General features: G+C 41.5%; 1 protein-coding gene across 1 annotated transcript; it reads right to left on the bottom strand.

Moving 5' to 3' along the window:
• Positions 1-1,570: 1,570 nt before the first annotated feature.
• Positions 1,571-15,466, bottom strand: HTATSF1 (HIV-1 Tat specific factor 1). Its single transcript, XM_080625036.1, has 9 exons — positions 15,150-15,466; positions 11,103-11,307; positions 10,900-10,947; positions 9,881-10,035; positions 8,851-9,014; positions 7,855-7,954; positions 7,187-7,276; positions 6,535-6,672; positions 1,571-6,172 (listed from the first exon to the last, which is right to left on the bottom strand). The coding sequence occupies exons 1-9, from the start codon at positions 15,321-15,323 to the stop codon at positions 5,888-5,890; spliced, it is 1,359 nt and encodes a 452-aa protein (XP_080481162.1). The 5' UTR covers positions 15,324-15,466; the 3' UTR covers positions 1,571-5,887.
• Between the last annotated feature and the right edge of the window lie 1,051 nt (positions 15,467-16,517).

Raw genomic sequence — 16,517 nt, forward strand, 5'->3', positions numbered from 1 at the left:
TCATGGAGTGGTTTGGGTTGGAAGGGACCTCAAAGCTCATCCAGCTCCAACCCCTGCCACGGGCAGGGACCCCTTCCACTGGAGCAGCTTGCTCCAAGCCCCTGTGTCCAACCTGGCCTTGAACACTGCCAGGGATGGGGCAGCCACAGCTTCTCTGGGCACCCTGTGCCAGCGCCTCAGCACCCTCACAGGGCAGAGCTTCTGCCTAAGAGCTCATCTCAGTCTCCCCTCGGGCAGGTTCAAGCCATTCCCCTTGGCCTGCCCCTACAGGCCCTTGTCCAAAGCCCCTCTCCAGGTTTTTTGTCGGATCACTTAGGTCTTGGAAATGCTGAATCAGGGTCAAATTTGCCAGTCTTAGATGGAAAAATAAACCGGGGATTGGGAGTCACCAAACTGGTGGAGACATTTATACTTCTATGTCTTTCATGCAGCAGCTTAAGAGTTTGTTTACTCACTCAGAAAGGAGAGCACAACCCTATTCCCTCTGCCTAAACCCATACGAATCCACCCTCTGCCATCTCCCAGAACAACCTAACCACAAGGCTGGAAGATATCCTGGGATGGTGCTTTTATCGACACACTCTTTGCGTACGCCCATTTCCACTGTGAGCCAGGGCCCTCACCATCTTCATCATTCACTCCTTGAATGAATCTAAGCTGTTTCACGCATGAGATTTCTTCTGCTAAAGGTTTTCAAGGCCTTGTTTCATGATTTCCTTGAAGTTAAGGCACCAGTGTGTTGGATGGCTTGTAGGTGAACACCTCAAAGAACTACTGGGCAAAAATAGGATTATCAGCCCTGTTCCTTTGTAACAGAGGAACTAAACCAATTGATTTCCAGAGCTTTTTAAGCACCCTGTGTCCAGCCTTGAAGGGCTGAAAAATACATTAAAACCCAAGTTCCTGAGAACAAAAATGGAAATTCTGCTTCTTCTTAACAAAACCCACCCAAATTCCACAATACCACCTGTAACTACGGTGTCTGCAGATGTTCCTCCTGCTCCTTTTATCTTCATTCAGGGTCCATTCACACACCAAGCCAGACTGAAGTCTAAGAAAAAAAAGCCATATAGAAGGAACAAATACCATGTCCCATCATAGAATCCCAGACTGGTTTGGGTTGGAAAGGACCTTAAGATCATCCAGTTCCAACACCGTGCCATGGGCAGAGATGCTTCACACTAGACCACGTCGCTCAAGCCCCATCCAACCTGGCCCTGAATGCTGCCAGGGATGGAGCATTTACCACTCCTTTGGGCACCCTGTGCCAGCACCTCAGCACCCTCACAGTGAAGAACTTCTTCCTTATATCTTACCTGAACTACCTCTGTTTCAGTCTGAATCCATCAGCCCTTGTCCTATCACTGTAGTCACTGATGAAGAGTGTAGGTCCCCTTCAGATACTGCTATCATGAGCACTTACAGTTCCAGCAACACGTTCTGGCCTCCAGTTGGGAAGCTCTGGTGTGTTAACACACAGACTTCAATGAACTGAAGCCAGTGTGCACCAAATACCTTTGACAGAGGGAGAAAAGGCAAATACATGATCTCCAAACTCATCAGAAAAGACTTTTGTTCACGAGTTTGTTTATTAAAAAGGTAGTATAAAACACAACCCCTTTAAGAAACAAAATTGAAGACGAATGCAGGGATTCTCAGATGCTCGCACAGGTCAGTATTACTCAAGGACGATTCAATGTTGGTTTTTCTAAAGGATAAATGAAAATGAGCCATTTATGGAAAGAAAAGAAACCTGTCAGAAAAATTCCAAGTCAACTTCTTGTCAAGTTTAATCTAACAATAGACTTCCATGTTACAGAATGAGCAAAAAACCAACCCGATTTGCTGCAAAAGCGTTTGTAATCCTATAAATACAGAACTGCCAGAGTCTCCCGGCAGGAGGACTTCAAGCCTTGTATAATGCGCATTAAAATACACACAAGTCAAATCAACACAAGTCCACAACGCCCAGAACTCACGTCTCGTACTGCAGTATGTTTCCTCACGTTCAGAAAGAAAAAGACTTTAAAATCCAAACGACACCTCTAGATATGGTGGGGTTTATTTAGAATTCACTTAGGTTACACAGGTCAAGAATTCAGGGCTTGAATATCCATTTCCCTGGAAAATTTAAAAGCAAGTATGGGTTTCTATGAAGCATCCAATACCTTTAAGTTTCCTCAAGTGACTCAAGCTAAGGATTTGGAGTTGTAAATAGAGGTTAGCCTTCACTGAATAATGTCGAGAACATGTTTTAGCTAAAATGCATTGCATTTATCATCCTAAGGATTTTAAGTGAATTGCAATCCTTATACAAAATGTAAGTTGTACGAGGGACTGAAATTCAATTAAAAAAAAGAAGTCATTCCAAAAGTCAGCAGGAGAAAACAGATCAAACATTTTGATGCAAAATGAAACTAATTCTCTCTTTACAGCTGGATAGGAACATTGGAGAACCTGCTACAACTTATGTGCCCTCTCGTTTCCAGATGTCTACCTTGGCCATGCTCTTCTCAATGCTCCTCTCATACTTGTAACTGTACAGCTCCCTCACCAGCAAACCACTAAACAGCACTGGAAAGCAAACTACTACTGTATGTTGAAGCTAAGCAACTGATTTTGTATGGCATGGTGGAGGAGGTGATTATCTATGGTGAATTACTCTAAAGCATCAGTTAATACTCTTTCCCTTGTTATATTGAGGTGGCTTCACATCCCATTTTGTTACACTGTGTGGATTAGTAGAAACAGCTATTTCTGTAGCTCAAAACTGAGCAACACCAATCAGCTTAAGGTGCTGCTAGTTACTGTCATCAGGATATAGAAGGAAGGAGACAGTTTGCCTTAAATGAATCTCTCACCATTATCCTTTGGATGAAGGAACACACAGTACACTGAACAGTGGAATGGAGCCTAAGGAAAAGCAGAAACTGAGCAAAAGGATTGATTTTGTCCCTTCTCATGAGCAAGGCAAGTCAATAGAAAGCACTTTTAATGAAGGAATAAATATAGGGAAAACTGCACTGGGATTTTCACTTTTTCCCAATTCATTTCTGCTGCTGCTCAGTCAGAAAAATGTAAGTTTAAAAAGCAAAACTCTGTTTGTTCAGCTTCAGGTTTGTTACAGTTTGGTATTAACCACCACTGTTCTATACTGCAAGGTTCCCATAATTATACTTTAAAATAGTATTTAGTGAAAATGTTTAATTCGGGTTCAGATTTATAAAACTTGGCATCATTTAAAAAACAGGGCAACATCAAAAGAATTTGGTCTCAATGAGTGTGCTGAAAAGAAAGTCCCAGCTGCATTAACCTCTCCATAGACTTATAAATGCCTCAAGAACTCAATGAATAGTTTAGAAAAATAGATTTTTACATTTTACTGGGGAATAACAGAGGTAGACAAAAGGAAAATACCTGTTTGAGTGTAATACCACGTATCTGCATGGAAAGAGCTTACATATCCTAGGTAATAGGAAAGCATTTGGTCTCAGTCTGTGCGGGTGCTCTACTTCAGTGGGATGTCTAGAAGACAAGGTGAAAACACTACAACCACGTTGGACTTTTGAAGGAAGCGGATCATATTTGTACATCAACTGGAGAGAGGAAGGTTACTGCACATAGAATGGTTCTTTATTATCCAAAGTCTTGTTCCAAACACTAACACTAACCTTATTTTCCTACCTGATACCATGATCAGGCTTCATAGGACTGTACAATTTTATACATTTGTCAGTAAGTTTCTCTATATCTGTTGGAATTCCACTGTAAAACATGTGATTTAACTGTGTAGGGTGTTATATGACTGGGCTCTCAAAAAACCCCTTAACAAAACACAAGAGTAACAGATCTAAAGCCTGGAGTCTAGAAGCTGGAAGGCAAAAAAAAGGAGCACTGAAAGCAATACCCACCACACTACATCACACTCTTCATATGTAGAAACTTCCAGCCCTCAAAGGTCTGTGGGGCTTATTAGCAATAAAAATAACTAAGGTAGAAGCAACACAACCCAGAGATGTAATGTGAATATGCCACTGGGTGCAATACAAACCAGGCAGTACTTCAGATGCCCTGAATTGTTCAAAATACCTGCTTTGCTGTAGTTCACTTGTAAAGATGAGAAAATGGACTTTCTTAGCTGGCAACAGTTACAGCTCTTCTGTATAATGCAAGCCGATGTTGGAAATTCATCATACCATCTTATAATGAGCCCCCAGGCTTTTAAATCCCAAATTCAAATATCATCTCTGTTGTAAGACCAGGTATTTCATCATGAAAAGATGTAATTCATAACCTCAGTGGCAAGTGTTAACTTAGATGCTCTGGTTGCCATAGCTACCCATACATATTGATTACATATTAAGAACAAGAAAAAACCAAAACCAAACCCCAAAACCAAGAGAACAAAACAAACTTCAAATATCATATACACTTCTGGGAAAAGAATATAGATGGGAATCTCTGAGCACAAAGTTTGAACACACCAATTTTCAGAGTATTCTGAATACTTGAGGGTGGAAAGACAAGAATTAGCATCTATGGGGTCTTGCATATTCATACTCATTTTTTCATTCATATTAATCCAATGAGAATTAGAAAACCCTTAAAATATCCTCCTTACAAATGCACACTTGTCACCATCCATATAAAGAACGTGGTAGGAATTTAGCACCAATGTTTTAATTGTTTGGTGCCTAAATCCATCTTCTTCTACCCTTAGGTATCAAAGTAATGGGATTTTAAATTAAGAATGACAAGGCCCAAAATTACTCCCCCCAAGTTATTCTTACTAAGATATCTAAAATTATAATGTTTCCTAAGTCCTGCTTTTGGGAATATTTCTAAGAGGGCTAACACTAGCTTTTTCCATACAAAATAATAGTATTTGAAAGCATATTTTCAAGTATTCTAACTTCTGCACAACAAACTGTAGTTCAAGTTGCCAAAAGCCTTTAAGTTTTATGAAATATGGGAGATCATTCCCACTCTGAAGAGTTAAAGCAAAACATTGGAGAGAACTGACACTCGCCATTCTAACAGCGTTCAATGAAAGCTTTTACTCTAATGTTAATGCAAAAACTAAACAAAGTCAAGACATCACTCGAAAGCCTACTTTGCACACCTACTGCATACAGACCATGAGAGTTTAAGATCAGTCTGATTTCATTATGGCCTAGAATGTGTGTGCTCATGCATTTCTAGTCTCCTTGACTAATTCCAGCCTCAGCAAAAGATCTAAGCATCAACTGAAAATCAAAACAGGGGAAATAAAACATTTCCTGAATGCTGTGATTTAATAACCTATCTTCACTCAGTTTGCCTTATGTTGGCTATGGCAACATTGTCTTCCACTTCCTTTAAGTTTGTTACTTGGTACTACTCTTATCATTTGCTACTTAAGGCATATCCAATGCATTCACCCTGTATTGTATCACAGCATCTGTTCCATCAAACAATCCAGAGTACTCTGGAAAAGAAGTTAAGGGTAAGATACTGAGTTCCAAGGGGTACAGGAAAATTAGCAGTATAATCCACAGATCTTGTAATAGCTTTGCATTACTTCAGTTACATATAGTTACATAAACTTAAGGGTTGGAACATATTCTACACTTACATCATGAAACACTGACAAGCATAGTTAGAACAAAAGAAGCCTGATGTGTTTTACTGCATTCTTGGCAACTTGAGTTACTTTACCTGAACAGCCAATTAATACAAACTTTTAGAACCTGATTAAATACAGCTTTTAATGAAAACTTCAAAGCACACAGTTGATGACATTCTAATATGCATATATTCATATGAATATTGTCTGCAGTCACCCTGAAAAAAGGGATAAACTCAAACACCACCATAAAACCCATGCTTTCAGAAAACATTGAAGATGTTATGTATCTGCTTCATCATCACTGCCTGCAAGGCTGCTGTCTGTAGATGGAGCTCCATCTTCATTAATGCCCTCACCATTATTCTCCCTCTTCTGGGCTTCAGCATTTACATCCTCCTTAGATGTGTCATTAACATTTGAAGGTTGTCTGCCTTCAGGCAGTTTAACACTACTTGTTGCAGAATCCGAATCAGATGCTGTTTGCTGCTCCTTTGCATCAGGATCCTCTAGGAATGATCCCCACACCTTGAGCCTTTCTTCCCTTTCTCTTGCAGTCTCCTCCACCTATTAAAGATAGGTTTATATACATCATTACTAAGTCATACCTGTAACAATGAATATTTACACAGATAAAGTCATACACACATTTATACTGCAGTGGTATCTCAAGCCCTGCCGACTGTGAACTAATGATCCTCTGGCTGATCCTCTAAGCTGACATCTCAAACACACCATTTTTAGTATCAAATGGGTCCTTTGCATCGTTGCTAAACTGAATAAGGATGAATTTTTGGAGACGCACTAGCAATAGAGGAGAAGCAAGCCAGGGCAGGGGAAGAGCATGGAGCTAAGAACACAGAGCACTTCTCAAAACAGGTTTGCAGTTTGGAAGAAGTACTGGATAAAACAGGACCATGAAAGGCTACCTGATAATCCGTTACACCATCCCATGTTTCAGCACTGAGCTGACGGCCACCAAACCACCTTCCATTTAGAGTCAGCTTGCACAGATCAGCTTCTGTAGGTTCTTTGAAGGACACAGAGGCCACGCCATCAGGGTGTCGCTGTAAGGAGAGACAACTTTGGTTTAACAGGTTAAGTAGTGAATTTATCCAACATCTTCTAGACTGTGTAACAAAATCAATGTGGATACAGCTCCATCCTTATCATATAGAATCGTGTTTGGAAGATCCAATTTGCAAGTTTATGCATCTTGTTCTATTTGCAGACAGAACAGACTTTTTGAACACAGAAAACAACCAAATGTTTCAGCTACTTTAGCTACAAATAAATGGGTTTATAAACTTTCAGTCTTGTGACATGTATCCAAGTTATTGGGAAGAGTTAAAGTTTGCCTTCACATTGGGTGAAATAGAATAGAAATTCATTTCCAAACCAGCTAATTTTAAAATACTGAAAGATTAGGTCAAGTTGCCATGAAATAAAGACACAAACCAATTAAATGGTTAATGAATTAAATTAATGAATGGTTAATGAATTAAAACTCACATTTAAAGAATCTTATATGTTTTGCACATTTAGACATTGTGCCAACACAACATGTAAAAAAATACCTACATCAAATATGAGAACCTTCTTTACTTGACCAAACTTTTCACACTCTGTCCGCAGATCTTCTCTGATCTCATTGAGCACTAAGGGATCCTCCTGCAATGCAATCACACAGCTTGAATTCAACAGAAGCACTTTCTTCTCTCAGCTTTCTTTTTGTTCAATCACCAACGGAAGACATCTCCCATCTATTAAAAGTTCATAAATGAAATCTTGTTACGCTGCTTTTTCAAACCCACTTGGGAGTTGGCAGCCAGACCTTATGTGAATTTAATAAATGCTACTCGTTAATAAGGTTATTTTGTGCCAGTTTCTCCATTCTAACATACTGGTCACTCCTCTTTCCATCCCAAAGAGTATTGTCACTACACACACAGTGAAAAAGGCCAAAACACAGTCATACCAACTTCTTTTTGCTTGCTTTTCAGAAATAGGTGAATGAATGTTAAGCAGATGCTTGGCAGAGAAAAAACCCTGCCCAAACTAAGTTTAATTTTGCTCTCCTGTGCTCAGATGAGATCTGCTGTATTTCTTGTAGCAGAAAATTCAGTATCTATTATAATATACATGCTATATATAGATATATATAATATATACAGATACATATAATGTATATACAGAATATACATTAACTATAACAGCATAACGTACAGTAGCAAACTGCACCTTCCTACCTCAAAATCCTTTGGGTGGAACATATTCCTGATAATAACGATGCGTTCATGTCGCATCCGAGTTGCACCATCTTTCTTCTCCGGCCTCCAATCCAGCTGTCTAATGAAATGAAGCAACAGTAAGAAGATATTGTTGCGGCTCTCTTCAGTTTCTACAAGTATTTGTTGAAAAAAAATCATTAATTTCTCGAAATACAGCAACCGAAACATGCATTTTGACAAAGAGAGTTAAGTCACTCTTCTAAAAAAAGCAGTAAGCATCTGGTTTTACCACTTCTACAAAGCACTTGAGGTTTTAAGATACTTATATGTTCACAGAGGAAATATACATAAATTATTCATAGAATCACAGACTGGTTTGTGCTGGAAGAGACCTCAAAGCTCACCCCTGCCACGGGCAGGGACACCTTCCACTGGAGCAGCTTGCTCCAAGCCCCTGTGTCCAACCTGGCCTTGAACACTGCCAGGGATGGGGCAGCCACAGCTTCTCTGGGCACCCTGTGCCAGCGCCTCAGCACCCTCACAGGGAAGAGCTTCTGCCTTATATGTAACCTAAATATACATAAACATATATTTTAGTATTTGACCCTATGCAAGCCAGCATCTCTTGCCCTTTGCAAGCAGTAAAGCATGGTAGAAACAATATGTGAACAGACAGAGTGTTTTTACCTCATAAAAGCCTAGGTACCGCATCAGGACTTGCACACTCACACACTGAGCTAAAAACCCAACAACTTATACCTCCCTGGAGTTGTAATGCTTTCTTCTAGATCTGCAAGGACCTTGGTTCCCTATATATGATGTTAATGTGTCAATCATTATGTCAACATTTAATTTAGGAGTTCCTCCCCTTCAAATGGGTATTTTTTAAGCTATTTGCTGTCAGGTGAGACTTCACTTTCTGCATAACTCTCAGCATTGCATTCCAAAGAAAGCAGCTCATAACTAACAGCCTTAGAATTCAAGCAATATTTTACTGAAATAAGAGATACAAACTTCTGCTGTTGAGACAACTTCTTTTTGTAGTCTTTACATTTCTTCTTCTTTTTGCTTGCATCATACTCCCCCTTCAGTTGAAACTTTGCAACTTCCACATGCAATTTATAGCCTCTAATTTCTGCCTCATCCAGAAGTCTCAATGCAAGTTGAACTGATTCTCTCTATTTGAAGATAAAACAGAGCACAAGCTTTAGAGCACGTGGCACAGTCAAACTATTCCAATAACACTTAATCCAGTTTATTGTGCTAAGGATCCATTTCCTTTCACTGTAAACCATAATGCCATATCTCTTCCAAGTCTCTTGACAGGCATCTAGCTAGCAATGCTTGTTTTATCAAAACCCAGTATTACTTCACCACTATTACAGCACTGCCCTGGCTTCAGGACAAGGAGATTAATGCTCCCAAAAGCAACTGCAAACATTTCATTTAAATACGTCATAGAAATTAATCTGCAATGGTCAAGCAAGCTGATGAAGTCCTTTAGAATAGAGACTCTTTATACCTGTGCACTGAACAGCCCCAACTACTAAAAGTACAGAAATAGCACAGACTACAATACAGCTGCTTTAGCACTGCCTGGTGCTTTCTGCAGCATTAAAGCACATTGCACTTGCAAGCAATGACTTCCCAAATTATTCACCAGTAAAGATAAAGGAAGTAGCCCTGCAGCCTGAGCTTTTATAGGTTAATGTAGAATGCAGTTAACAATTCTGAACCTAACCAGTTCTCAACCAGTATTTACTCAGCTGTAAATATAGGACTACAGTATGCAGACAAGACAGAAACATGCAGAGACATGTTGAGCAAGTATTATGGACATTTCCAGGGGTAGGGTGGGGATGGATTAAGAGGAAATGAATGAAGAGCACATGCAGGTAAGTAGCATTTCTGGAATAAATCTGTAAAACAGACCTCTATATTTTAAGATGTACTTCTGATCAAGAACCTTCAGAGTACAATTCTAAAACAGTAGTCACAAGTATCTTCAATGGGAAGGAAAACCACATGGCAGTGCACCACTGACCTTTAGATAGCAACACAGACCATCACCTTTAAGATTTCCTTCCTTATCTTTGTACAGTTTGATTTTGTGTTCTTCTGTCTGAGGATCTCGCATAATGATGCCACATTTTGACATGACTTGTATAAATTCATCTTTTGTGATGTCTGGAGGTAAACCTGCAAAATCAATTCAAACAGAAGGCTTCAGTGTGTTCCACTTCTTTGTAAAACCCCATCAGAAGAAAACCCCCACAGTATTTCTTTAAAGGAAAGATCTCAAGGACAAAGTTTTACATACACCATAAGAAACCACCGCCCTTGGGACATGTATTTTTGGTATTACCTTTTAAACATTACTTCATACCTTTAAAGCTCATCCAGCTCCAACCCCTGCCACGGGCAGGGACACCTTCCACTAGAGCAGCTTGCTCCAAGCCCCTGTGTCCAACCTGGCCTTGAACACTGCCAGGGATGGGGCAGCCACAGCTTCTCTGGGCACTCTGTGCCAGTGCCTCAGCACCCTCACAGGGAAGAGCTTCTGCCTAAGAGCTCATCTCAGTCTCCCCTCTGGCAGGTTAAAGCCATTCCCCTTGGCCTGTTCCCTACAGACTCTTGCCAAAAGCCCCTCTCCAGCTTTCTTGTATACCCTTTAGGTATTAAAATATTCAGTGATGCATATAATCAGTGCACTCTTATTATAAACTTGCTCTTGTTAGCCTATTCCTTAGGTGCTCACAGGAATATTTTCTTGGTGGTAGCTTACCTTAAAGAAATTAATGTCTTGGCTGACACTAATATCTCCCAGAATAATAATAGCTCCCAGAATATCACATTTAAAAGATAAAAGCATAGAGTATGTCCCTTACATTAACTTTCCCATCTGCAATTTAAAGGTCACAAAGACATCATACATTCAGAAACATAAGGTTAATTAGCTCTCAAGTGGCAGACTGACCAGATAGTATTGTAAGTCAGTGAGATATATATATGAGCCTTTTACCATCTTTAGCTCAAAGTATATAAAGAAACACTATTACTTACCAGTCACATAAACATTTGTGTTTCTATCTTCTTCAACATGAAACCATCCTAAAAACAAAAAGTTTTAGTTCAGTTATGCCAATATATTAAACATGGGAGCACACACTAATATTCCCATTTCATCTGAGTTTTTTGCTGCTCATGGAAAAAGCTCTGAACATGCTTTAAATTGCCTTCACAGAAGGAAACCCTTTGTCACTTACCTGGCTCAAGCTTCCGTTTTTCTGCTTTTTGCTTTGGATCTGTTTGCTGTGGTCCTTTCTCATTTGCTGATGGCTGTGTTCCTGATGTCTTAGAGCTTACTGGTTGCTTATTTTCAGTTGCTGTGCCAGAAGCAGATGAGCTGTCTGTATCCTCTGCATTGAAGCCATAGTTGGCATGATACGTTGCTAGGAAATCTTCTGTTATCTGAAAACAAATGAGGAAAGTGAATCCAAATGTTTGAAGAACTACAAATTCAAGTTTTAAGTGGTTTAATGGTAGGTAGAGGATGGTCAGGTTTTAATCTGTCAGCACAGAGAGTAACAGTACTTGAAAACACCTTTGTAAAGCCACAAGAACCAGCTCAGGCATTACCTGAACTACAGTGACACGCTAATTGCACAGAGCACATAAAGTTTTTAAGCAAACACTTCACAAGTTCTGCCTGTTTTCAAGCAAAGTGTTCTGCTTGGTTGAAATGAATTTACCTGAGGGACAGAAACCAAGCACTCCAGACTACGTGGAAGAGATAAAGCGACACTGACAGTGAGCCAACAACTTCTCCACACATGATGAATGACTGACATTTGTAGGCATCTGCCTTTTCATAGAAACATTCTTAGAGATGACATATGTTTGTGTTGATAGGCAATAAATATTGCACCTTCAGACATATCTGAACACTGTTTGTAAGGGTGTACACTCTGTATCCTACTAATAAATAATTCTCTAATACTACTAATAAATAAATAATGCTCCTTTCTAGAGACTATATTTTGATATAACACAACATTAGCAAATGTCCATCTTGCAGAGACCAAAACCAAAACCACCCCGTAAATTATACCCAGTATTTCCAGCCAGGCAGATTTTAATATTAACCATTAGCAGTAACATGGAAAGAGATAATACATCATAGCTGCTTTTGCTAGATCACGGTGCTGTGAAGTATTTTCTGAAGTTACACACACCGAAACAATTTATTGCCAAAGCTGAGCCTTAACCTTTGAAAATGGTACCTGATTCTGACCTGTGCTGCACTTGCTTCATCTGTACCAACAGGGAACAAAACTTACTGTCACTGACCTATTTTAAGAGTGGCACAGATGTAGGTATTGTAAGTAGTGGCAGACAGAAGTAGGTGCCAACGATAATGATGCAAGCTCATATCTGCCATAATGATTTGATGCTCCATGTTTCAACTCCAAGCTTTTACTCTGACAAATCAAAACCACAGAGTTGATAGTAACAGGCCTGCCATGAATAACACAAGATGCCACATAGCCCCTTGTAACTTACAAGTTTACTGTGCAATAATTCCTACAGGAAACAGGATATGCAACACACCTCGATCAGGAATGTAACTGGCTCCTCTTAAGAGACATGACATAATGTCACGAGAAAAAGAGTACAACCACCTTTAGTGAACAAAAGAAGGCTCTTGTGCTCTAACCAGGTTCATTATACTTGACACCAGCAATCTTAGCAAAGCCTTAGTTCCCCAGTTGATGAAGTCAAGAGATTTAAGAAGCTTTTAAAGTTTCTGGTGAACAGTATTATTCATGTTCATCAGAGAACCTATCGATGAATTAGTGATTAAACCTGCAACAACTAAGCACCTTCCTGCAGCAGTATAGTTTTCCAGCTTCAGGGGGAACCACAGTCTCATGTCAAGCCACATTTATCCTAGCAAATTATCTACCATGGACTGACAAATTTTGCCAGTCAATAACAGAGGCTTTTTTTCCCCATCATATGCTATCATTTTACCATACATACTAACTACTTCAATTTAAAATGTGTTTTTGCAGGCATAAAGGAATTTATGCAAGTAGAAAGGCTTTCATTGGAACTTACGTCACATGGAAAAGAAGCACTCACAGAATTCCTTACTTGGGGCTTCTATCCACTTCTGGTGGAGAACATCAGAGAAAGAGATCAGTTCTATCTCCACAGCTGTACAGTTTGGGTCAATTAAGCTTATAGGAAAAGAAATACAATACTGAAGGCCATGTTGGCATGTAATTTACTACTGGTCACACTGTAATGGAAAGGAATAGATTAACTAAATGAAGAACAGACACCCTGCGCTTCCAGACGACATCCAGCGTGTTTTTTCATAGCAAGTGCTGAAGGAAGACAGATGAATTCAACATGTGATTTTGTGCTGTATCTGTGAAGGATTAGAAGAAGTTGGCATCCATCAATATAGCACCATTGAAAGAAAACTCATCAATAATACATGAAGTTGCCATCACTTTTAGTGAATGCCTGCCTTCAATTTTTTGCTGAGGAATGTTAACAGTTAATGGCATAAACTTCTTACACTGCTTTGAAATCAGCTTTAGCAGAAGTTCAGCTCTATTCCCAAAGCAGAGCAGCAGTGCAATACCAGTATGGAGATGATGCTTATTTAGATCAGTCAGACTATTATAATCTTTTGTCCGAGAACAGAGGCAAGGGATTTTGTTACTGCTCATGAAGCAGCACCAGGACTTCAGCTTTTAGCTCCTGCAGTCTCTTAAGTCTATTTTGATGAAACATTCTGTTGCATAATCATCAGCAAAATGAAGTAACCTGAGGTAACACATCTAGCTCTGGTGCTAGATCTCTGACACATAGCACTTCACAATCATTCTTCACCAACTTCTACTATACATCATATTTCCTAATAAACTTTGCTGTTCCTATATAACCTGTCCAACCTTTAATATTATCTTCTCTTCAAGAGAGAGATTTGAGGTAAGAAAGGCACTTAGGAAAGGCCTGAAAAGAAGAGATAAAAAAGGTGAAAAAGAGTGGAAGGAACAGGGAAGTTGGAACTAGGTGATCTTTAAGTCCCCCTCCAACCCAAACCATTCTGGCTCTATGAGAAGTCACTGTGCTCGCTGGATATATCCTCCATAGGGAGCCATGGATACTCAGTTCCCCACTGCTCCACTTGGTGAGTCTGGATTTTCCATGTGTTTTTACTGCTACATGGACACCTTACTAAGTTTACACACATATAAAAACCTGGCACTAAAGGCTTCATCCTCACTCATTCCCGGAACTGCAATGAATTCAGAAGCACAAATAAGAACTGGTGCATTACATTGATCAAGTATATGCTATAAAATGTCTTAATACTTCTAAAATAGGTAACTGTCTTTGTTCATTGGTATTTGTAACAACTCTACCATGTCACTCATAGATCAGCAGCTTGTCTTAACACATTGCATCTATGTTCCCTCGCATCTTGAAGAACCAGGCTGTTACAGTAAGTTCATTTATTATACTCAACGTATTTGATAACAAAACCAAGATGAAAAACTCTAAAACATTTCCATTCTGTGGAAGGCCTTTAAACTAAATCTGGAACTACATCTTTAGGTCCCTTCGAATGTTAACCATTCTGAACAACTTCTTTTTCAAGCTCTAAGGAGAGAGAAGGAGACATCTTTACACACGCATTGTTTTCAGGTAATAATAAAAGAGAAGAGGAATACATTGCTCCATTTTCATCTAGAACAGGTCAGTTCATGCTCACAGAAAGACAAAGATCAGAGGTTGGAACTAGATGATCTTAAGGTCCTTTCCAACCCAAACCATTCTGTGAGTCTATGATTGTATGATCACCGCAGCTCCTGCAATAAAGAAACCCAAACAGGTCCAAGGCAGAACCGATTCACTGAGGCCCATAGATCTAACTGTGACTTCATGCCAGGTCCTATAAGTTCCCCAGATCCACAGCAAAGGAGAAAAGCCAACCTACAGCTCCTCACAACACGAGAGCAGCAAGCAGCCGGTAGGGTTACAGATGGAGGCAGCGCCGCTGTGGGTTTTGCCTGTAAAACCCAGACTTTCAGCACTACAGACTTAGCAACAGACACGTTTAGCTGAGCCAGACAAGCGAGACAGCTCCGTGGTGGAGGCCTCGCATCAACCGTGCTCCACTCCCACCCCTCCGCGGGGAATCCTGGGCACGCCACGGGGAGAGGCCGGAGTGCGGGAGGGAGCGGAGGCCCCGCGAGGAGGCCGCGCCTCACAGCGGGCCCGCCCGCACCCACCTTGGGGAACCAGGCCTTCTTCTCCCGGTCCCACTCGTAAGCAGCTCCATCGGCCGGATCGACGTAGGTGAAGGGGTCGGACTCGCCTTCGCCGCCGGGCTCGGGCTTGGCGTCGTACTGCTGCTGGAGCTGCAGCTGCCGGTAGAACTCCTCGTTCCCGTCCTCACCACTCATCCTGACCCGTTTGGCGGGGGATATACCCGCACCGGGCCTAGGAACCCGCACCGCAGCCTTAGGCGCCCGGCTCGCCCCGCCCCTGTCAGCGGCGGGGCCGGGCAGAGCCGGGTCCCCGCAGCCGGTGACCGCACCGGAGCCCCGCAGCGCGCAGCAGCGGAAGCGACGCCCCCCCAATCACCGGAGGGGGTTTTCCCTTTGCTCCCGCCCCCATCCACGCCGCAGCCACTGAGCTGCGGGCTGGCTGGTCACGTGTTGAGCGGCGTAGCCAATGGGAAGGAGGGCGGGCGAGAGAGAGGTTGTTGCCGGGCTGAGGGGTGGAGTTTGCTTTCCCGCCTCTGGGCGGGCCGGGGCCGCAGCCATGGCGGACGGTGGACATAAACAAAGGCCGCACCGCGCTTCATGCCCCTCAGCAGTCCTGCTCCTGAGGTTCTGTTGCACCACAGCCACGGTCAAGGTATAAGAACGGCTGGCCCTGAAGCACTGAGCTTAAAGTCTGTTCCCGGCCTGCTGTGGGCAGGGAGCCGTAGGCCCTGTGTGGTATACTAAAAGGCAGCAGTGCTTTATCCTGTTGTGCCTTGAACACCGCTAACGGTTCCCAGAGAAGCTGTGGCTGCCCCATCCCTGGCAGTGCTCAAGGCCAGGTTGGACACAGGGGCTTGGAGCAAGCTGCTCCAGTGGAAGGGGTCCCTGCTCGTGGCAGGGGTTGGAACTGGATGAGCTTTAAGGTCCGTTCAACCCAAATCACTCCATGACATATATCTGCTTCCAACAGGACCGGGCTACAATAGACTTGAGGGCATCCAGCTACGGTCACTGTGTTCCTTTCGGAAGGGGTTGATGTATTGGTGCATAGGGCTTATCTTCAAAATATTGAGTCACTTTGCACTAATGAAGCCTGCAATTCGTTATTAGTCATTGTAGAGACCTGTCTATGCATACTTACTCAAATCAGTTCCATCAAAAGACCTTCATTCAGTGCCATCTAGTGGTTTTCACAGTGCAATCCAGGCAGCATTGCATGAAAACCAAATTTAATTGCTAAAGTTGTATATACTTAAAAGCATTTTTATTTAGAGGGCGAAGAAGCACACTGTTTAGGCTTTGTTTTGCAACATTTCATGTAGAGCTGTAAACCCCGGGTATTAAAACAGTGCACATGTTCTAAATGAACAGCTAAGCTGACTGAGGCTG

The sequence above is a fragment of the Psittacula echo genome, assembly GCF_963264785.1.
Source record: "Psittacula echo genome assembly, chromosome: 8".
Taxonomy (NCBI): Eukaryota; Metazoa; Chordata; class Aves; order Psittaciformes; family Psittacidae; genus Psittacula; species Psittacula echo.

Coding starts and splice junctions, on each gene's coding strand:
- HTATSF1 (XM_080625036.1), bottom strand. CDS start 15,323: ATGAGTGGTGAGGACGGGAACGAGGAGTTCTACCGGCAGCTGCAGCTC. Junction 11,308..15,149: donor AGAAGGCCTGGTTCCCCAAG/GTGGGTGCGGGC, acceptor ATTTGTTTTCAG/ATAACAGAAGATTTCCTAGC. Junction 9,015..9,880: donor GTCTGTGTTGCTATCTAAAG/GTCAGTGGTGCA, acceptor ATCTTCAAATAG/AGAGAATCAGTTCAACTTGC.